The sequence below is a fragment of the Musca domestica genome, unplaced genomic scaffold, assembly GCF_030504385.1.
Source record: "Musca domestica strain aabys unplaced genomic scaffold, Musca_domestica.polishedcontigs.V.1.1 33, whole genome shotgun sequence".
Classification (NCBI taxonomy): domain Eukaryota; kingdom Metazoa; phylum Arthropoda; class Insecta; order Diptera; family Muscidae; genus Musca; species Musca domestica.
In genome coordinates this window covers 10,536,454-10,559,927 of record NW_026712312.1, presented here as the reverse complement: position 1 = coordinate 10,559,927, position 23,474 = coordinate 10,536,454, and the positions used below count along the sequence as shown (strand labels likewise).

The window sequence follows — 23,474 nt, the reverse complement described above, 5'->3', positions numbered from 1 at the left end:
CAAATTAAGGCTATGCAGGGCAAATTCAACAAATCAGATGAACAATATGTATTAGAGCTATAGATATATCTGAACCGATTTCCACCAAATTTTACATACTGGTTTCAAGACTCAATTTGATCGTAAGTACCAAATTCCACTCCATTTTGGCTAATATTACACGTTTGGTGCACAATAAAAGGCAAATCGGACGAAGATATATATGGGAGCTATATCCAAATATTAACCGATAATATTTAGCAAGGGTATTTCTGAGTTATATTTCATATATTTTTCCCCAAATATCGTTATTACAGAGTGGATATTACGGCTGCGGAGGACAAAAATAACAAATCGGGTGAACAATACATATGGGAGCTATATCTATATCTGAACCGATTTCGATCAAATTTGGCGTACTTATTTCAGCTATAATCTGGTCGTACGTATTTGGGCCGATATTACAAGTTTGGAGCACAATATAAGGCAAATTGGACGAAAATATATATGGGAGCTATACCTAAATTTTGACCGATTATCTCCAATTTCAATAGGGTTCGTCCTTGGGTCAAACAAATTATCTGTGCAAAATTTCATCTGAATCGGGCAAATGCGACCTGTACTTTGTTTACAAAAATACATGAACAGGCGGACGGATGGACATGCATAAATCGACTCAGAATGTGATTCTATGCAGATCATCAAAAGGAACTGTGGGTATATCTCGTTTCCTTTTGCCTGTTACAGACAAATGCACAAAGACATAATACCCTGACCACCTTGTGGTGTAGGGTATAAAAAGAACTCTTTAGCCGGTAGGTTCTAGAACTGCACGAATGTAAAAGTTTTCACTACGATAACCGATTTTCCTTAGCAAAACTAGTAGATTCTGGTTCTGGGACAGAGGAATAACTACAACATGTTTTAGGATTAGTGTTTGTGTACCTGGTACGGCATCTTATGTTAAGGTTTTGGTTCTTCTCGACTCTTGAACGTAAAAGAACAAAGCTATACGTCGAACAAAAATATATTTCTTACGATATTTTAATTTGTTCTGGTTCCTGACAAACAGTACATACATACAATACAAATTGCATGTATGTGGTTGCGGAGGAATTGCAGAATAACACATACACATGTACATCCAGTGGAAGGTTTGAAATTTCTGTGGCGGCTTAACGCCAACAAAAAAATATTGGCAATAGCTATTTCTTTTAGAAAAATATACTGGTCTTTTATTCCATACTTGTTTGTACCATCTCTCTCGTAGTATTTCATGTGTACTGGTGTGTGTGTCTGTATTCACAACCACACATGTGGGGGTTTTCGGCACAGAAATGTGCTTATTGCTACAAGCTTGCTCACTCGCTCGTTCGTTTGAACATCTCTGAAATCGTCTGTTAGCTAGGCCAATTTAACGAGCGACTAGCAACTGAGAATTCAAAATCGAATTGTGCCGTTTACGAAGTAACAACTCGAAACTTTTATTTATAGAACCGTCGAAAGCGGTCTAACGTTCAGTTGATGTCTTCTTGGCAGCATTGACGGTTAAGAACCGAAAGGAATCGCGGCCTGGAAAGTTGAAAAAAAGTCAAAAAACAAAAACGGATAAAAGCGGAAACGGATTTTAACATCTGAAACGAAAACAAAAGTGAGTTGGTTTGATTTTGAAACAAAGAAATCTACAGCGGAAACGATTTATTTCCAATTTGACACAAACTTCTCTGTGCGGATGTGTGAGTGGCCAAAGTGCGTCTAGTCGGGTGCGTTCAAAGAAGTTAATTGAAATTTATGCTAAATTTTAAGAAAATCACAAAACCCGAAAATATTTAAGAATACGTTGATATTATGGCAATGCATGTGTGTGTGTGCGTGTGTGTGTCTGGCGGACTAAAATCGAATCCGTCAGTTGTACAAAACAGGCTACTTACTTGAGTACATTTTACTTCTCTGCAATTCGTTTGTGTCGTCGTTCTTGTTGTTGTATTCTTTAAATCTCAGTCGACTGCATTCGCTTCAAATGCAGTTCTAAAATGTTTTTTTTTCGTTTTTAAGATTTGCTTTTTCTTGTTGACCTTAACCCAAAGCAAATGTAATTTTCTGAGAGTAATTCTGATTTAGAATTTTCCAAAGAACAGAGTGTTGGCCCGTCGAATGGCACCTGATGTAGATACAAACTTTGGAACAACAAGCCAACATTACAATTATTACAAATGTGTTTAGACCAGAATTATTCGGACCTATTTAAATTGACATTTTATCCCCCACCCACAACTACTGTGTTCTCCTAGATGAATTTGGATCAGACTGCTTGACTACTCCACAGGCCATTACCAACCACCTCTACCCCAACGAAATACATAAAAACAAAAACGATATACTTGCATACATTTGGCACCAAAAATAGATAAGAAATTCCCATAGAACGCCATTTGGACCGTCAAATCTGTCGAAACTCAATTGTTCTCAGTTTAATGGAAGGGTTAACACATCAATTTTACAAACAAATATTGACCAAATCATTCGGAGTAAACATATTTAAGTCACTTAAACAAATTTGTCGTGATCGTAGTAGGAACGCCAGTTTTTGAATTTCACACTCTATTCTGGCAATGAAGACGAACGAAACTAGTACAAGTGCCAGCTGTATCCGCCGCTGGAGCAGTATTCAAACAGAATTATGTATGTACGTATGTACATATTTATGTATTTATGTGCATATGAACGAGTATGTTGGGGGGAGGGTGAGGTGAAAAAAATATGAGCCCAGATGACGACATGTGTCAAATCAGCAGAAGACACATTTCCCTGGCTCACTATCATCAGTAGATAAGTACAAAATTGGACATTTTTGAGTCATGGCTAATAACCGCCTCAATTATGGTTAACGTGTAATTTTCAAACACCTGAACAGCAGCAGATGGCGTGAATGCGAGAATATTTTTCCATTGTCTTCAAATCAAATAATTCTTAATTAGAGAAGCACAGCGTAAAGACGCACAGTCTAAGCTTCGCCTCGCCGAGCCAATGCGTCAAACAATTACAACGCCAATGAGGTCTTCAGATAAATCTTAAATCGCCCGTAGGTTTGAAATACGTCCTCCAATCTGCAATTGCGCCCATTTGTTATCGCAGTCATGGTTTAAAGGTCGAAGGTAAATAAATTCGGAAGACTGCTACACCCTTTGGACGTCTACGCCCCTTTAGCCTTTTAGTCACAAAAATAGTTTCCTTATTTTGCCGACATAGACCTATTTCTGCTATTCGTGGGATATTGTTTAAAATGTAAATATTTACATAAATTAGTTTCACTCATAGACACAATGTGTTTCGGTATTGCTGAATTAATTTGTCTATTAAAATGTGTAGACAATTGTACCGAATTGTTTTATACCCATCGTTTGGAGGTTAATTAGTTTTGTTCCGAAAAGCATGTCAACCAAGGCGGATTCACAGTAACACTATCCAAAGCAACGACAGTTACCCCTAGTATATACAATTTGTTAGTTAACAAATAAAGTTAACTGTCCGTTATTTTACATCAACTCAGAACATTTGTAGGCGACTGGGATGTATTTTAGGATTTCGCAAATCATATCACCCCTATCGAACACCTCTTTTAGTATATACATATACACCCCATACATATGTATTTATATATATGTTTAGTATTATATAAGGTATCTTCGACGGAATCGTGCATATTCAAGTATGTAGGTACGTGTGTACTCTGCTGTGACACAAAGCGTCTGTGTTGCGTTCTCTGTGTGCCTTTGTCTGAATGGCGCACACAGCTGAGCAATCAATGCAGACAACGAAACCGACATAATTTCCTATGCCGAACACGTCAAATCGAACTAAAATTGTCATTTGCCATCCCAAATAAATGGACGATTCTGATAAATGACAGGAAAAGTCGATTCTGATTCTGGGATATCGGACTGACTTTGGTGTACAAAATAGGCCAAAACCAAATCACCTGCCATTGGACATTTGAACTATTTGCGATGGTGGGTGAATATGAACGAGCACATATATTTCAACGAATATGCCGATCCGGCGATTCGACCTTACATTGGCGGAGAACACCGTTGAACAGTCATAGCCGTTGTAACATTGCAATTGAAGTGATAATAGAACGCGATTGCAAAGGATTCATGTCGAGGTATTGCACTGCTCGTAATTTTTTGCTTGGCGGTCGTAGAGGTTGCAAAGTTTCCAGCGACACCTTCCGATTTTTCTAACGTTCTGCTGTAATGTGCGTTACGTACGTTATTATGAAATTAACAAAAACAGAGATGCATTTCAGCAGCTGACAAAGCAAATCAAAAGTATCTCATATTCCCACAACGTTTTGGCTATTTCGGATAACATTGTTTTTGAATTATTTGTTACTTTATTGTCGTACACTTTAGCACGTCGTCGGGCTCTTCTCTCACAGTCGGTTCTGGCTCTGGCCCACTGTATGTCGCCTCCATGGTAGTCGCGGCGTTGACAAAGCGCGCCATCTGAATATGGATGTGGACGTGGTGTACGCAAACAATCGTCCGTCCGGTCGGTCCGCATGTGCTGGCCAACGTGTGCTGAATTGATTATCGATACGTAACACATTGTTGTTAATGCAAAATTCTAGCTATGAATGGTGGTTCGAAGTATCTTCCGCATAATTACCCATACACATTTATACACGCATTACCATCGCCATTGGGGAACATACTAATTAATTAATAATATATTTATGAAAGATCAATGGTTTAATTGATTAATATTTATTATGAATTAGGAACCGCACTGTCGTTTTGTCGTGGCAGCTTTTTGGTATCAATCCTCGAAGAAAAGTGTGCATTCGCTATTCCGAAGACAATTGCGAAAATGAGACAATAAAAAGTCTAGAAAAGAGGAAAACAACACAACTGGTCTATTTTACCTGCAATCAGGCCACATTATTGTTCTCTTAATGTAAACGTTTGGTCTGATCCAGAACTGCAAGAATGCCAAAGTTTTTACTGGGATAACCGATTTTGCCTTTATGATATCGAGAAAATTGCAAAATTGTTTCCCATTTTAAATGTATCGTGCGGTAACAGTAGGTATGTTTCAGAACATGGAAGAATCTACTAGTTTTGCAACGGTCTACGATATCATATGGGGAAAATCGGGAATTCAAATTTTATCTTAATGCTGTTCCAAGCATTGTCACAGAGTATTTTACAAATACTTCGATTGAAAATAAAATAATTTATAAAATATGATGACGTATGTGTATGCAATTCCGCGATATATCATTCACAACCTTGAACTTACAGATCGGACGAGAACCGGTCCGTATTCAAGGTTGAATTTGGAGTTGAAAAACGGCTAATAATTCCATAATTGAATTTTAGGACAATATTTATGTACTCCAAATAATTTGTTTTATGGCTAATTTAATTTGAATACGAACAGGTCGATAGGAATATTGTAAACCTGCTTCAATTAATGACCTTTTTTTGGCGATGACGTACAATTCGATGTGTTATATGAATGAGTGAATTATTTACAACTAACCCCTTAGCACTATTTCTCTCCTTTGCCCGGCAATCAAATTGAATTGGAATACGATTTCAATTTTGGAAACTTTAAGTAGTTTTTGAAAATTTCACATTGCAACAGTGTAAAGGAATTGTTTAAATTCAAACTTGGCCAAATATCACTAAAAATCAAAACATTTTAGAAAATTTATGCCACGCTTAGCCACGTTTTCCATACTTCTTGGAACAAGAACCTGTTTCGTTCTCGAACCAAATAAAAGTTTACCATTTCAAAGCTGAATTGATTTACATTAATCGGCATTGTTGTTACGTTTCCGGAGAAGATTGGTATTTATGTTTGGTATTTCGTTCAAATATATTGTGTCCCAGCCTCCACTCATACAGGGCTGAAGAAATACCATTACTGAGGACGTCCGTCGTTTACACTTGAAATCTAGTTGTATATTGGACTAGAGTTCACTGAACTCTTTGCTTAATTACAACGTAAATAATCCGAAATATTGAAAACCTATTGGTGTCTGAAAAAAAAAATGTAAATTAGTTCACCATACAGATACAGCTTCCGTATATATTATGTTTTATGACATTATGTTTGGAATTTTTATTCGTTCCATTTGCATGATATTAAATATAGTCAATCGAAGTTTCTTAACCTTTTCCAAAAAAAGCTACGTTTTTGTGAAGCGAATATCCGATTTTGGCCAAACTCCGCACATCCCAATATTTGTGCCGTAATTAGATGAATTGTGTCCTAGTGTAGTAGTTTCCCACTGGAACTATTTGCAATTAATTTCGACACTCGATGCCCTGGTGCCGGTGCCACATGTTTTCCATGTTCATGCTATTGCATTTTTGTCACAACAAACAGCAAAATTCCAACAGACGTTTTTGAACAGAAGAAGACTGCCTTGACTTCTATCTTCTAACTTGATTTGTGGGCAAGGTGTTCGGTTGGCGTGCAAATACTCGCTACAAACTATTCACCTCCAAGCCATGTGTTTTCACAAGATCAACAGGCATACACGCTACTCTTGTCAATAGGTGACTTGGCGGCATAAATGCAAGTCAGCAGCGGTGTCGCGTCCCTTTTGCAACAACTCTTCTTGAGGCGGTAGACACTGCCACAAACCAACTAAGGACTTTTACGAACATCCCGCGCAAGATCCCTGGGAGCAAGGAGAGCATTAGAATGAGTTTTTGTTGCTGAAGTAATTCTTTTTGGCGGCTTAGTTGACTACATCGCCCATATTAAGTGTTAGACTCATGCACACATACACACAAGTGTAGGCCAATATGTCTGCTGTACCAAACTAACTGATCAGAGAGGGAGGTTACAAACATTTATTAAAGTTCAAATGAATGGCAAAAGCACTTGGTTAACAAACTTCAGGGGGTGAGCAGGCTGAAATATTCGTACACAAATGTTCGGAGGCAAGATTTTGGTTTTGTGGCTTTTGGAGAACGCAAGTGTTTTACTTGTCTAAGTTTGAGGTTTATAGCCAAAAGCCGTCAGTGAACTCAACTCTGAATTGTAATGTCAATCTTCAGTGAAACGAATGTTTAATTGGGTAACGGCTTGGAGGATCTTGTCACCGTTTTGGCCACGAGTATGGACTTTTGGGCTAATCAACCCCTAAGTTCCCTACCCCCCCCCCCCCTCCCCTTTCATGAGTTTATTATTATATCTGTATTCATTGATTTCATTCCAGATATCACAGAAGACACTATGACTACCTATATGCGAGACTTCAACGAACGATATGTAACTCTCTCCAAGGGAGTGGGTATGTATTTTATTCTCTCACAGCCTTAGATTCCCTGTGGAATGGATATACCCCTATTTATATACGATAATTGCATGCATTTGATTTGCATCTTTGCAGACGAAACCATCGACCGCTGGTTCCTGATGAGTTCTCCCGGTCCGGTATTTAGCATTGTGGCCGTGTACTTATTGTTTGTACTAAAAATCGGACCTGCATTTATGAAGAATCGTAAGCCATACCAATTGAAGAATATCATGATCGTATACAACGCCTTCCAGGTCTGCTATTCCATATGGATGTGTCGCACGGTGAGTATGAGAAAAGCCTTTGAGGTCGGGGATTAAGATTAAGATGAAAATTATTCTCTTGTTTCGCAGTCCATCCGGGAAGGTCGCATAGCCGAAACGCTAATGTCCAAAAAGTGCGAAATCTACAGAACTCGCGAACAAAGCCTTGATTTATATTCGGGAGCGTGGTTCTATTTCTTCTCGAAGATCATTGATTTACTGGATACCGTTTTCTTCGTGCTGCGTAAGAAGCAGAATCAAGTGACGTTCTTGCACGTCTACCACCACACCATTACCGCTCTTTTCTCCTGGATGTACCTGAAATATGCCCCTGGTATGTATAATTGGGTATGCGGAAACCTGTCCAGTGTTTGTCAATGATGTCCTTTTTTCTGTTTTCATCTAGGCGAACAAGGTGTGGTTATTGGCATCCTGAACTCGGGTGTCCACATTGTTATGTACTTCTATTACATGGTCGCCGCCATGGGACCCCAATACCAGAAATACCTCTGGTGGAAAAAGTACATGACCAGCATTCAGTTGATCCAATTCGTTCTTATCATGGCCTACATGGTTACGATTGCCCTCAAGGGTTGCAACATGCCAAAGTCGTTGACATTCTTCTTCATTGCCAACACCATGATCTTCCTCTACCTCTTCGGCAACTTCTACAAGCGAACCTACAAGACCAAGGATGGCGGAGCCACGAACGCCGCCCTCAGAGCTGCCAACGGCTTGGGCTGTGTTCCATCCAAAGCATTTTTGTCACAGGGTGACCAAATGAAACGACTAATCGACAGTAACAACAACACAATGAAATCGACCAAAGCCGAGTAGATGGAGTCCGTGGTGTCCGGGGGGTTTTTATTTTTTAAATAGTTCGCCTAAGTTAAACTAGTTATAAGCCATCTTCGAAATGTGTGTCTTCAATCCGCTTTATTTTTCCCGTTTCTATGTTTATTTAATGTTGTTTAGTTACTCCCTAAGTAGGTTTGAATCGAGCACCCTTCCTTTCCTCTCTCTCTCTCTCTCTCTCTCTCAGTCAAATTCTTTCTTCTAAATTTTGGATAAGTCGCCAACCCATGTCCTCTACCGGAGCCAAGGTGGCTGGCGGCACTTTGTGAGTGAATGTGATATGTATGTCTGATTGTTTGTTTAGTCTGTAAAAAAGGTATGTTTGTAAATTGTGCGGATATATGAGGCGGTGCAACATAGACACAGCAGTACGAATGTAAGTTTGTCGTTCCGGTTCCTTGGGCGGGGAGGAGCCACGTAGAGGCCATGACGCACACGCTGAACCGAGCAATCGTTTTGAACCGAATACACATATGAACACACATACAATGTATGTAAGCATGTAACACTTGGATGATACATGAGTATACCTATGTAAATGTATGTAAGCTGTTGTTCTTAAGCTATGCCAATAAAAAGGAATCGAATTATTATTGTTATTCTAATTATGGAGCTTTATTGTTTTATTTTTTACCAAAACCGTTTACCTTTTTCATATCCTCCGACAGATTTTTAGCCAATTTTTTGTTTTTGGCAGTACGTGTTCCCACTTTGTAAGAAACATCCAGCATACAACTCTTAATATAGGTCCGAGTTTTGGTGTAGTCTCCTTATATTCGGTATTGAAATGATTTAGTGACATTATCCGGAATTGTTTCAAATTAGGCATTGTAAGTTCGTAATAGGTACTATAGTCTGTGACGGGTCCCCATGTAGCGGTACCTCCCTATATGCGGTATTTTGATGATATACTTACAATATTTACAGGAATTGTTTCAATTTTCGTATCTAAATATCGTAAAGGCCAATGATAGAAAATGTTTGGAATTGAAAAAGGCGTACTACATATTGAGCAACCCTTTCGTAATAAAATTCTATTTTTTGGACTTGACATTGAAATATTTATACCAAATATATTTATGTTGAATGGAAGATGTAATAATAGATGTAATAGTAAATCTGACTAGAATAATCAAAATATTGATTATCGGTGGGTACGGTTATATGGAAACAGTGGACTAATATGGACAATGTTTTGACACTGGTTGTAGAACCCGTTATAAACAAAAAAAATGTAAAATTTTACGAAAATTCATTACAAAATATAGCTTAAATCGGCAAAATACCGAATTGCCGAATGTACTGTTATATGTTCACTATAGAAAAACGCGGACCTACATACTCAATGTTCTGCTACCCATTATGAAGTACAAATACCAATTTTTACACATATATATGTCGTTATGTCGTAAAATCGACATAGAATTGTATGCTGTTCATGAATTTATATATTTACGACGAATATTTAGGGGTGTTACAAACGGAAAGACAAATTTGATATACCCTCCTTCAAAAAGTGAAGGTCAATTTACGCGTCTTCCAATCATTGATTTTGAAAACCAAAAAATTACAAAAAAATTAAATTACAAAAAAATTGTAATCAGCTGGTACCTTTTTCTTGTACAATGGTTGTTCTTCTTTACTATGTTTTGAAATATTTACCAGTTAGTTTTATATTACATTAAAAATGCTATTAAAACGTGAGTATATTTTTTTTTTATTTTGGTATCACCCTGTCGCATTTCTTGCCACACACAAATCAGCCACAAAATATGCAATGGTTTTTGCATTTGCTTTTTATTGCTTTTCCACAAATAATAAATACTACACATTTGTTAAGCAGCTGAACTTATTTATAATAAGTGTATTTGTTTTCTCAATATCTGGTATCAATTGTTAACAAATTTTACTGGATGCTGTCTGTTAACTCGAAAGTCCAGTAAAAGAGAAAGAATCCAGAGAGACATTTTGACACTTGTGTTACTGAGAGTTGCTGGATTTTACTGCTACCAATTTATCCAGTCAGATCACCTTGAGATATTAAGGTGAGAATACATAGATGAAGTTTATTCAAGCTTCAGTCATTGGCTGTCTTTTTCGCAAAAGAACAAATGTGGTTATTGGTTAACTTTCATCAATTTCAGTCCACCTTCTCCTGTATGGTAAAATGTTTTCCACGACCACATAACCCAAATACGCTGACGTTTTCCAATTGCAAACATTCTCAATTTTTAATACCATTTTAATTTCAACGTAAAAAAAATTGTCAGTTGTGAACTTGTTGAACTTTTAACACAAACAATGAAAATCAGCAATGCTATTCAATCACGATTGTACACATTTTTGGTAGGACTCTATATTGGTTTTTCGGATGATTTTGGACATATTTTTCAAAAATATTTCCTCAATAACTATGTATGCAATCCCATGATTTCGTATGGTCATTTTCGCTCCAATCAAGTTCATATATTCCAAAAAGTTTTGCATTGAAATCTGAAGTATATTTCTATATTTCTATAGAAGAATATTTACACAAATTTTACACGATTTCGTATCTATTAACTAGAACCGGGAATAAAATATTAAGAAATTTACTTTGACGATTTTGACCTTGGACATAATGTTTTATTGATCATAAGTGTCGACAATTTTTGTAGGCCAGGCGAATTTTTTGTGAAATTCATAAAAATGAGTGTGTACGTCGGATTTTAGTTGACCTTAATAATTTTTGAGGGTTCGGTTTTGACGATGTAAAAGGTTGCTTATTTTCTAATATCATTGAGTAATATATCCGTTTCTGTCCGGATTTTGAAATTATATGAAAGTGTGAGCCTAGGACAAACCTTTTTCGCAAGCACATTTTTATGCCATTCGAAATGAAAATCTCAAATTATAAATACTTCCCTTTGAGGAGTACCTTTACTTTGGAACTTTCCATAAAGTTGGACCGTGTCGCTTTACGATTCGATACCTATTGAGAATGTCTAATAATAAAGTACTTCAAATTCGTTAGGAAAATTTAACAAAAATCATCAAAGTGCTTAAAATGATGTATAAGATCCAAGAATCTTTGATTTGATACATCAAAAGACAATGATATCTACATTAGCATCATGTTTGATTCTCTATTCCCTCTGAACTAGTGGAGAACATTTATAATTCTGTAAAATCCACATACGTAATAATTTCAATATGACCCGGCCCGGAAGAGTAAATCAAAGCCGTGTTGATTTTTTATTTATACGCAGAAGCAATGTGTTTCCTAGTCATGTCATGGAAAATATTCCTCTCATGTCATAATACATCGATACAGTGCTTCATATTTTTTTATTTATTTTCAATGTTAATAACTATCCGCAACGTCGGTTGAAAAACTCGTTTCTCGAATTAACTATAACTGCGGGCAGTGGTATTGTCTAGGGTGTTTCGTAGATCGTATTTGAAAATATTCATTAAGATGCAGCATTTTGCCTCGCACAGCTTCACTTCCGGAAAGTCGAAGCGACCAAGAAGAAGAGGGCATTGTGTGATGATAGGCTGCTGTTTTTAAGCAAATTAACAGCAGCTCACGATAGTTGTTGTCGGCTATTTAGAACTCGAATAGATTCACGCCTTGACAAAAGGGGTTTGTGTGTTCTCTTTGAAGGTAAAATTCATGAAGAATTTTGAAGATTTTATATTCCACTGGTATTGTTATTAGAATAGCACATGTACACATAGATTCATGTGTATGTATATATGTATATGTATGGTTCTTGTTGCTCATCTCATAAGAGATGGAGACAAACAGTGTATTTGGTTTTTGTTCTTTTTTTCACCAGAACAGGTAGATACATAAGCCATCTATAAGGTTATTGGCGAGTTAGGGGCATCTAGGAGTGGTAAGTATCTGTGCACAAATGGCTGCCGAGTTTGACGTATTCAATATTTCTATACTAATACATATTTAATGTTTCTCATTCAAAGGCTTAAACTTTTAACAAAACGGAATCCGCAAAATTGTCAGTCTACCTAAAAAAAAACTAAGACGTACGCTCACAATTTTATGTTAAACGGGTTAAAAAAATGTTCACTTCAAGGTTCACAAATTTCGATGCTGCGAGCAAAGGTATTGGGCTGAAGTTGTAGAAGATATGAACTAGGCGTATTTGGGTACAAAACATTTTACCATTATGGGGAGGTTTAAACTTTGTAGGCTTCATAATTCAAACTATATCCGTTAACATAATACCAATTGTACCATATATGCTCTGTTCCAGAACCTGCATCTTCTTAGGTCATCATAAGCTCAACTCGAAAGAGGAAATTATTAAAAAATATTTTTTCATATTTTTTTTCATTTGCATGTTTCTTTCCTTTATTAAATTTTAAATTTGACATTTTCATATAGCAAGAATTGAGCCCTTGGATATAATAATTGTATATGATCACGATTTTATGTCCGTAAATGTAAACAAAAATTTCAAAAATTTCAATTTTTTGAATTTAGATAATTATATTCAAAATGCAGAACAAATATTCCCTAAAGGTTTAATTTCAATACCTTTATATTGCTCCTCTTAATGTTTGTTGACGCTGCAGGTACAAACCTTGCAACACTTCAAGAAATCATATGACCTAAAATCTTTTTTAAATTGAAATCAAAAAATACATATGCATATGATGCACTAAATTTAATGAAATGCCGGAATTTTCTTTCACAAATATGATCCAAACTGTTCAATTTTTCAAAGCGTGCTCGCAATGTTCTTTTTTTCCAACGCTTGGATTTGAAAATGTTTTGTTTTAAGTTTTCAAAAAAGTAGTGCTTTCGTACTTTGGCCTAGTCGAAGGGAATTCAACATTTTGCTGTATTGCTGCTTTTACGAATAAAGCTAAAGGCTTGGTAGAAATACAAGGTAGCAAAATAGTGAACTTTTTCGAGGATTATAAACTCCTTCAAGTCAAAGGATTTCAATAGCGGTTCCTTTCAGAAATCAAATTATGGACTTAAAAAAAACATTTCTCTAAATATTTCATAGATTGTGGATTTCGGGTCTGAAATAGTGACTAATGTTTTTTAGATGAGTCCAACTGTTATCTTCAAGGATATTGCAGGATTTACAACCTAGAGAATTCAATAAAAGTCCTCTGTAAAATCGTTCCACACCATCTGTTTTATATAAATATTGTACATTTTAGACTAGGTATCAGGGCTTTCGATGCCAGGGTATAATGAAATCAAGGTAGGACACAGCTACCAATCGGTTTTAATTGTTTTTATTTGCTTGACCTAACATGCAAAATGCATACTGTGTTTCAGAACTAACAAGGGTCTACTATTTTTGCAATTCTCTTCGATATCATAAAGGGAAAGAAGGTTATCGTTGTAAAAAAATTCACATTCTTCCAGTTCTGGAACGGTGTGTTCCTTTCAATCATATGAAAATTGCTTAGAAAACATTCAAATTCAGTTGTAACCAAATGTTTTTGAAAATGTACCATTTTTGTAACGAACTAAATATTTTAATATATATTGAACACGCTTCTGAAAAGAAGTCTTTTCATTTCCTTCAGTTTTCCCGTCTTTTGCTTATTACTGTCTATAACAGAGAGCGAATCGAATCTGGCCGCATTGCAATATTTGCTGATAGCTTCCAATCTCATGATTTCATTCCGGCGAAGGAAATGGTCACTTGGCTTTTTGAGGTTTTTTTATATGGCGGCTTTGGTGAAAAGCAAGCTTTATACGTGTCCAGCATTCGCAAATGAAAGAGAATTACGCTCTCTTCCTGCCTCTCCCAAAAATCCAGTACATTGTTAACTAAGAATTCACCGAGTTCTGTAAGTCGAAAAAACATCCACATAGTCATGGTAGCGATAAGCAAAGCATTACAAAGCTGTCAGTATCGTTTTGAAAAGCATTGCTTCTGTAATGGAGAGTAAAATGAAGTTAAGCCAATGGGGGAATACGCATGACATAAGCAACCGTTGTTTTTATTTGAAGTTTGAATTTCCATTATATATCTGTCAGCAGGTCTGAAAGGGTTTTCTTGTTATGCTGTCATGACTCAAAGTATGAGGCAGTATTTGTTGCTTTTCTACTTTTTTCGGCCATCTTTAGGAGTTTTCTCTTTATTCCACCATCAGAGCCTATTACTTGTATTGTATAATTGAACTGATCCGACCAGTTTGGAGTCACAGAGTGCACATTTCTTTAACAAAAAAGGTGTGTTATCTTTATTTTCGAAAACAAAGCTATAACACGTCAACTTATATCCTAAATACCGGTACTTGATTCTTAAAATTATTAACATTTAATGCTACTCGAGAACCCTAGGAATATTTACACTGGACAATGACTTAAGACTACGGTAACAAGTGGTCCTTTGTGAAAGGTGCACGACTTAATATTAAAATACCGAAAAATACAATGGGATATTTAACACAGCAGGTGGTTCTGAACATCCGGACAGTGGCTGCTGCACATGTGAACGTTATCCGAAGTAAAAACGATGGCGAGTGGTGTAGATGTCTGAGAAATATTCTCTTACGTCGGGTGTATTCGGTTAATGGTTCACACAGCGGGTACGGCGTTCTCTTCGTATTGGCCATGTCGCAAACTTAGAGTACCTTCTTAGGTTCGGCTGGAACATAGCCGCTGATATTGTTGTTATTATTGGCGGCGGCCAGCTCAGCAGCTTTCCGTTTGCTCTCAGCGGCTGCGGCAGTCTTCTTCTTGTAGGACTTCTGGTAGAAGTCTTTGAAGAGGAAGAAGAAGAAGACGGCATTTGGCAGCGTGAAGCATACCGACCAGCGTGGGTAGTTGCATTCGGTGTACAATAATTGAGTCTGGTGGATGAAAATGAGGCAGAATTGGATCTGAAAACGAAGGGTGCAAAAAGATTAATTATCGGACACAATACGACTGGAAGCGAAAAGTGGACCTCTTACCATTTGCAGGTTGGTGATGTATTTCTTCCACCACAAGTATTTCTGCATTTGAGGACCAAACGCCGACAGGAAGTAGTAGGTGTACATAATGATGTGCACGAAGGAGTTAATACAGCCGACGAATGTGCCATGGCCTCCAGGGAAGTACTTGGTAGCGCCCCACGAGATGAGTGGCATCACGGAGTGGTGATAAACATGCAAGAATGTCACCTGACGTTCGTTCTTGCGCAACACGAAGAATATGGTGTCCAGAAGCTCGGTGATTTTGGCGATAAAGTACACGTACACACCACGGGCTTCCTAAAAGTAAAGATACACACTCAGAAAGGCTCCAATGAAATGCTAAAATGTTCACACATACCCGGTACGCCATTGGAGTCCTCGAACGGTTAACGGGTTGGCACCTCCAGTTGTAATCCTTCCAGATCATCACGCCCTGAATGAGAGAAATATTACCAAAATTATTATTGCGTTTGATGGGAAAACATCTTGCCACTTACGTCGTAGACCATCCACACGCTAAGGGCCACTTGGAAGAAGTTGTAGACCATCAAGGTCTTTTCCAATCGGAATGGTTTGCGATCCTTCATGTACTTGGGACCCCATGACAGTACAAAGTACAAATATAAGCCAATCAAGCTGAACAATGGCACAGGCGATTTCACCAGAAACCAGTCATTTGTTCGTTCGTCTGCGGATCCAAAGGAAAATATCAAATGAAAATGTACAGATGATGTTAGGATTGAACTGCATGCACTCTACTCACCAGCTAGTTCGATAAAAAGAAAGTTCCAGTAGTCTGTTTTGGTAGCGTTCATAGTTTCCATAGTTATGGTTGAGTATAACAGAGGGTCTTTGGTTTCTGTGTCTAAACAATAATAGTGTTATAGTCCAAGCCAGATAAATTCTAAAATGAAAACAAGAAGACAGATGATGGTTATTGACGGAGTCTTTGCCAATGCAAAATAGAAGTTCCAGAAGTTATCTGCCATTTATAATGTCAGTAAACCAGTGCGCCGGCGTACTCGAATGTTTTATTTCGGTTATCCCAAAAGTTCAGTAGATGAGAATGAATTCAGAGGGTTTTTGTCGACTGTTCGACTACGCTGACCATTGCCTATATATGGTAGTGCAGCATAGAATATTTTGTCTTTGTGACGTAGGCGCCCGACAATAACACAAATAACTCTAAAGTCAACAATTGGTCTGATTAAGAACTGCAAGAATGTAAACATGGATAAAGATTGTAATGTTTACCAGGGATTAAGGCAGAGCCTTATATCCTTATCAGTTCCCTGGATTTTTGTCTGGGGATATTCTCCCCAGGAATTATTTTAAAATAACTGCCATGGCATCGACTTTTTCACCCAAGTGACGCCAGTATAAACGTCAGGTGAGTAAAACTCTGATAACAAGAGTGGTTTCATAGCATACATCGTAAGGGCTTCTTCTAAATTCTTCCACTGTCAAAACACACTATTTTTTATAAACAAAAGAAAACAGAGGTGAATTTCTAAATTTGTGAAACATATTTTAGTGTGTTCTCCTTTCCCTAGGAACTGCAAGAGAAGTCTAAGGTCTGGATTTGTCTGCTGTGTGACCTAATTAGATTTGCCTTCAGTGGTTTTAATATACACACACTTACACACAATTTAGAAGATAGTTTTGCAGTTTCCGTTCTATCTACGGTTAGGACGCTGTCACTAAGGCGGCGAAACACAATCAATGGAGAAGAAAACACAACGTCTTTTCAATGGTCTCCAAAATGGCCTTAACAGGTTTTTTCTATGTCGTTGTTGTTGTTCCATAACGCGATTATTTGCCATAGAATTCTTTGTTCACGCTTTATTGACGCTTGTGTAGAACACTGGCCAATGAGGTTTAAAGAGTCTCTCGTGGGTTATCGAACTGATTAAGAATTCGTGAATAATCTCGGGATATGTATAGTTTGCATAAATGTTTACATTAAAACTCATAAATATGGGAGGCTATTTAAAAATATGCAGGTATGTGTATTAGTGGTAGATCAGCGGTTGAGCAATAAAGAAACAACATTTGTGCTAATAAAAATACATTTATATATCACCAGTCAAAAGCGAGAAGTAAACACTCGGTTGCCTCGCCCTTCTGAAATTGGCCAAGACTTCACCAGGCACTGCGAGTCTGGAAGCTGTTTTATACGAAATTTGTCTCTTGGAATAGACAGACGGACAGACAGACAGCCAGAAAATAATCAAATGTCATGACTTTGTTTTGCTTTGATAATTGCCATGTAACCGTAATTTATGATTATTATTATTAGTATCATTATTTGTACGAATTACATACGCATGCGTCTGTATGTGTGTTCTTATATGTTGTACTCATGCCTGCATGTGGTAGACGACGGACGCGACCACAAAACTTTTCAGACGGCATTCGCCATTTGGTAGTCGCACCCGCTAATCCATTCGAAATAATTGTCAAATGTGACCATGAAAAAGAAGACAAAACAAAATAAAGAGGCAACATTTGGGTCTGGGTGGCTGGCTACCACATCCGACGCTCCGTAAATATGACACCGTAATGTGTGATGACAAATAGGTAAGTCACTGACTGACTGACCGACATGAGCATGAGATTGCAATTTCGGAGGTTAAGCAATCTAAGCAATTTGTGATTGGGGCAATATCTCTCGACTCAGGGATGTAAGAATTACAAATTCAACCCACAAGTCCACAGTACCCATAGAAAGTTCCACAACACGATCGTAGCAATTAAAATGAGGGAGATTAGCAAAAATATATAACTTCATGGATTCACTATACTCGAACTTAGAACATTTGCAAAGATTCGTCTCGCGCATTTTAACAAAGCAAACAAAGACACAAAGAACACAAAATCGAGACTCAGCGTCGGCTAAATCGAAATCGACTTTGGATTAGTCTGAAAATTCTGAAAAGATCAAAACTTAAAGGGTAAAATTCTCTTAGAAATAAATACGTATGTGCAGTTGTTATTAAGTTACAACTACAAAAGATGCCAATATTGTTTATCCTTGAATTGGCATTATCGAATAGAGATTTTTAGACCAGTTTGTAGACATATTGCAATTCCTGTTTCGAACAATATAACCTTCGCATTTCCTCGAACAATGTAACCTTGGCACTTCCTGCTAGTCCTTCGAATGCGGAAGCCATAAATTAATTTTGGTAATCATTATTATTGCTATGGAACACAGTGGGCGGATGCTTCCAATGTCGTGCTTGTGGGGAGCTAAATGGTAAGTTCGCCTAATGTCAAATTTCTGCAAGAAATATTTTCAAAAACTCATCTTCTATAATCTTCCTCCAATCGATGACTACTTCTTCGTTTGTTGAGCTGTACCCTTCACAATTTTACATCGACTACTAAAACTGTTGGGCGCTGGATCTTTTAACGACATGTAACATTCAAGCACCCCTTTACCATTGTTTACAACTATATATTTTGCGAAGGATAACCCTTGGGAGCCTTGGTTATTGCTCTGATCGAGAAAATGAGCCGATTACAGTTGTTGTATCTGTACTGTCAAGGAACACGATGACCACGCTTAGCTTATGAAAGGTGTTTGCCTTTGTTCTTTTGTCACATTTAAACTTTGCACACACACAAAGCTATACATATTTACACACACACACACACATTTGAATCACATATTTTCTATTCTTAATTAGCAGAATGTCAATAGAATGACTTGAAAAATCTTCCGATTTGTTTTTTTTTTTATAGTCACAACGTTAATTGACATTTCGGTGACTACGCGATTCGATATTTTCGCTCCAAGGGCACACATCAAACACTGGGACTTCTCTTGACGGATTGTTGGTAGATATATCCTTTGGGGAGGCGGGGACATCGGCTCACCTTTTTGTTTTGACGTTTGGGTATGGTGGGTCCAACTTGTTTAGATCCGTTCAAGTTCGCACGCACCACAAGTTGGAGGCTCTTTAGACTTCTTGAGACGAGGAGAACGTTTTATTTGCGCTTTACTATTTTGTCCACTACACTCGAAACCTTTGACATCCGCTTCCCACGGTTCCCATTCACCAACTGATCTCTTCACTGAAAGTGTACGGCACTAAGTATACAATCGATGCTGTGCTACCAGCCGCCTTAACTTGGCCAAACTCTTGGTGCCCTACAACCCAGCTGGGTAGCAGTCTGTGTGTGCGTTTGTGTTTGTTAATGAATGTGAGTTTGTTGTATAGGTAGATGGGAGCTAGCGGCTAGTGTGTCTGATTTTGACAATAGTTCGCGCACTTGAATGCCTCCTCACATTGATCAGTGTTTGCTTGGGTGTACATATGTGTGTGTGTGTGTGTGTGTTTTGGGCTTTTGGCAAATATAATAATGCAGGTGAATCTCTGCACTCGATACAAATTAAGAAACACCGACTGTTAATGACCAATAGATGTCAAGTACCTTGGAGCAATCAGACAAATGAAAAGAAGTAAGAACGACGAAGAATGGAAGATGTTGTCGAACTTGTGTCCATTTGCCGGTTCTCGCATCTGTGCGGTCGTTCCACTACATTTCTAATGCTTGTTATCACCTACATTGGGCTCATCATTCGCTGGCAGGCACACATTCACACGCACACACAATGTCATGCAGCGTCGATGTTTGTTTTGCTTTTGTTTTGTTTTGTTTTGTTTCGTTTCGTTTTCATTATCGGCCATCCATTGTGGTTCGCAATTAAATATTGTCAGCAACAACCACGGAACTGAAAATAACGATTCACTCTCGGTTTCGGAATTCTTCCAAGCACTTTGTTTTATTTCCTGTCCAAGCAAGTTTTGATGTTAACTTTACTGTTATAACTGTTTGTGGCTATACAAACGAATGCCCGAGAGCGCTGTGGCTCACTGGCATGATCATGGCATTGAACTTGATAATTTCTTGTTTAAACTTAACGGGTCGAAATCGAAATGAGCAGCGTGCTATGCTCCGTATGTTAACCAATAATAAACAGGCGATTAATACAAAGCCTAAACTCTAATCTTGGCCAAGAAATCAGTAATTGCTGGCGATTTTTTTGAGAATGCTATGAAAGTGGCAGTTCGCTCCATTACCTTTTGACCTGCAGTTAGGCAGTTAGATTCTTGTATTCGATATACTTGATCTACATGTATTCGATACATTGTACTAGAAATAGTACTTTCTTTAAAAGTCCTGAGCCGAAGAATTCAAATTCTTTACTTTCATTGATATGTTAACCTCCATCTTCCCAAGTTCAAACAAAATACAATTCATTTCAGATTGTTAGATTGACAAAGGTGTTAGTTGTTGTTTAAAGGACTTTAGTTGACCTTCATCCTTGTAAGTTGTGACCTTCATCCTTAGATTGTCTACGATTTTTCAGGATTGACGTCCTAGACTTGCGATTGGGACCAAATTGTTCAAAGATCGTTCAAACATACCATGAAATCTACGACATTATAGATACATTGTAAAATGTAAAAAGTAAAATGGCAGCGGATTAGGCAGAATGATGTACCGTTTTTACGCGCTCAACATCCCATTTGCATCGGTATTATGGAAACATTTTTTTGTCCCTCACAAAACCCTTAAAAGATGTACTTTCAGTATTTAGACTAATACTGATAGAGGTACTCGATGTGGCCCTAAATATAGGTGGGATTTCTGCATGTCACCCCTCTTATGTATCACTAGCTGAACCCGGTGCGCTTCGCTACCCGTATTGACTTTATATACTATTTAATAACAAAAATATATTATTTAATAACAAAAAAAATCTAAGAAAAATATTGTAATATTTTAATGCGTAAATAAACAAATAGCTCGGTCTACCAACGCGTGAACATAACAGGAACAGCTGACCATGAGAAAAGTAGGGACATACCAAATTTAGTCCGCATACACGAAGGGTTTGTCGTTCGGATTTATTAATGTCATGGCAAATTTCAATTTAATTTTAATATAATTTGACAAAATTTACTTTTACCCCAAATTCCGTCACACCTTCCATATTTCATTGAAATTGGTCCGTCTAATATGTGAAATCGGCCGAGAATATATATATATATATATATATATATATATATATATATATATATATATATATATATATATATATATATATTTATATATATATATAAATATATAATGTGGCGTTTCCACTGCACTTGATTCGCTCTCTATTCGTTGTTTGACCCTTAACTATGAAAAAACTGCCTAATTCTTCACACAAAATTTCCTGAGCGAACACTCATATTTGTATGTTGTTCAAATCAAATCACTCTCAGAACAACGAAAAAATATGTCCCATCCCTAACAAATGAGAGAATTTATCGAAAAAATAAATTATGACATTTAAAAATTATAAATAGAAAAATTTAATGAAATTTTAAAAATTTTTGGCAAGACTGAAAATTATGATTGAAAACTACAATGTTGAATGGCGTATGTACATTCAAATGAAAGTAAATTTTGTTTTCTCTCTCATTCGAGGTACGCATTTGGTCCACGAGTTAAAATTTCTACAGACAACTGCAAACAAAATAGTCAATATTTTCAAAATGTTTCTATCGGCAGAAAAAATGTTTGACAAGTGTCTCTTCAACAGTATTTAAAAATGGAAAAACACAAAAATATGTTCAAAATGTCAACATTTACACAAAAATTTGAAAACGTGAATGAAAATTGTAAAATTAATGATATAATAAATCTTTGGGAGAAAAACAATAATATCTTCTATTCATATTAGTGAGAATTTCATGTATTTTCGTATACATTCCCTTTAAAATCAACAAACAATTTTTTTGAAAAAAGGAATTATTTTAGTATGAATTACGAATCGTGCCGTATGAACGGGTTAATTCGTGTACCTAATTCTGAGAGCGAACAACGTTGTTCGGTTTCCAATGGAAACATGCTATATGGGAGCTAATCTGAAGCGATTTCAATAAAATTAAGCCAACAAATTTGTTAGACAAATTCCATCACACATTCCAAATGTCATTGATTTCAATGTAATTTGGCAAATTTATTTTTCTTTCAAATTCCGTTACGCATTGCAAATTTGGAGACAGGGAGAATTTGGAGAATCGATGAAAAGATATGTACATATAAAATCTAAAGTTTTGGAAGGTACCTCCGATTCTGATGCTTTATATCCAATTCCAAGTGGAATTTCAAAAATGTATATAGCCTATGTTACTTTCAGGCGATGTTGTAGTACACCTGGACATTTTCAGGAAAATCTGTTCATGGGAACAATAGCTATATCTGCATTGTTTTCACAAAATTTGAAACATTTGCTTTTATGCTGAATTTAGTCGGATGTGTCAGACATTTCGTAGAATGAAACATTTAAATATACTTTCATTAAAGAGAATCACAAATATGATTTGGGAGTTTGGGAGTAAGGTACCTGACCACAATTGTGGGTGACGTACATAAGGAGTAGTCCTTCCTTCCTCCTCGATTTTGTGTTTTATATATGTATTAGGATGTGTGCATAATAATATTACTATACACTATGTAGCAAATCGGATACTCCCTTCGAGAGTTGTGATGCGCGCCACCCAAGGTCTATAACCGCAGTGAATTACTTCGCTTTCCCATCCCATATTTCGTATTCATATAAATCTTATTTATCTCATGTCACTCGAAATAAGTAGTTATTCTTTGTCTACGAGCATATATCGATAAATAATTGGTTAGTCTTTAGGTTCTTCAAAAAATAACCATTAGCCATGCTCATTTGTGTACCCGTTGAGGCAAAAATGAGAAGTGCAAACTGAATTTGTTTGACAGCGAAGCAAAACACGAATCCTGCGCGTGCTGTTTTAAACCAGTCTTACCAAAAAGATAATAGCTAAAAAAATAAAATTTCATAGAAGGCGTTCTATTTAGAATTCGTAATAATTATATCACTCTGAACAATATCGCCCCCCGCTTCTTGAAGCGGTTCAACGGGTAAAAACACAACACTTATATCTGAGTCAGATTCTGACACTCGATGAGTTTTTGTTTAAGAATAAATTTCGATATGATCATAACAACCGTATAATAGCATTCGAAAAAAATCTAATTTATTTTATATCGCCAACTAATTATGACTTGTAATTTTCTCAGAA

At 36.9% G+C, this 23,474-nt stretch overlaps 2 protein-coding genes across 7 annotated transcripts in view; one reads left to right on the top strand and one right to left on the bottom strand.

Moving 5' to 3' along the window:
* The first annotated feature begins 1,470 nt into the window (after positions 1-1,470).
* On the top strand, positions 1,471-9,023 carry LOC101889844 (elongation of very long chain fatty acids protein 7). Of its 2 annotated transcripts, none has more exons than XM_005176031.4 (5): positions 1,471-1,630; positions 7,220-7,294; positions 7,394-7,584; positions 7,654-7,897; positions 7,970-9,023. In XM_005176031.4, the coding sequence occupies exons 2-5, from the start codon at positions 7,237-7,239 to the stop codon at positions 8,398-8,400; spliced, it is 924 nt and encodes a 307-aa protein (XP_005176088.1). In that variant the 5' UTR covers positions 1,471-1,630; positions 7,220-7,236; the 3' UTR covers positions 8,401-9,023. The 2 variants fall into 2 exon arrangements, with proteins under 2 accessions (XP_005176088.1, XP_005176089.1); XM_005176032.4 differs by lacking the exon at positions 1,471-1,630 and adding an exon at positions 1,699-1,742.
* Positions 9,024-12,825: 3,802 nt separating this feature from the next.
* The window catches only part of LOC101895939 (elongation of very long chain fatty acids protein AAEL008004), a 49,630-nt gene continuing 38,981 nt past the window's right edge, over positions 12,826-23,474 (bottom strand). For 4 of the 5 annotated variants that reach the window (XM_020039017.2, XM_059125287.1, XM_059125288.1 and 1 more), the window contains exons 2-6: positions 16,118-16,258; positions 15,852-16,042; positions 15,713-15,787; positions 15,352-15,651; positions 12,826-15,279 (exon numbers count right to left, since the gene is read on the bottom strand). In XM_020039017.2, the coding sequence (XP_019894576.1) occupies positions 15,022-15,279; positions 15,352-15,651; positions 15,713-15,787; positions 15,852-16,042; positions 16,118-16,178 (885 nt within the window). In that variant the 5' untranslated portion in view covers positions 16,179-16,258 and the 3' untranslated portion in view covers positions 12,826-15,021. Of the gene's footprint in view, positions 15,280-15,351; positions 15,652-15,712; positions 15,788-15,851; positions 16,043-16,117; positions 16,259-19,236; positions 19,472-23,474 lie in introns of those variants that run through there. The other variant, XM_005176069.4, reaches the window with a different exon arrangement.

Bases quoted from the DNA above. Each gene is read 5' to 3' on its own strand.
- LOC101889844 (XM_005176031.4), top strand. From the start codon at position 7,237: ATGACTACCTATATGCGAGACTTCAACGAACGATATGTAACTCTCTCC. The intron at 7,295-7,393 runs GTATGTATTTTA...GCATCTTTGCAG, and splicing joins AACTCTCTCCAAGGGAGTGG to ACGAAACCATCGACCGCTGG. The intron at 7,898-7,969 runs GTATGTATAATT...GTTTTCATCTAG, and splicing joins GTACCTGAAATATGCCCCTG to GCGAACAAGGTGTGGTTATT.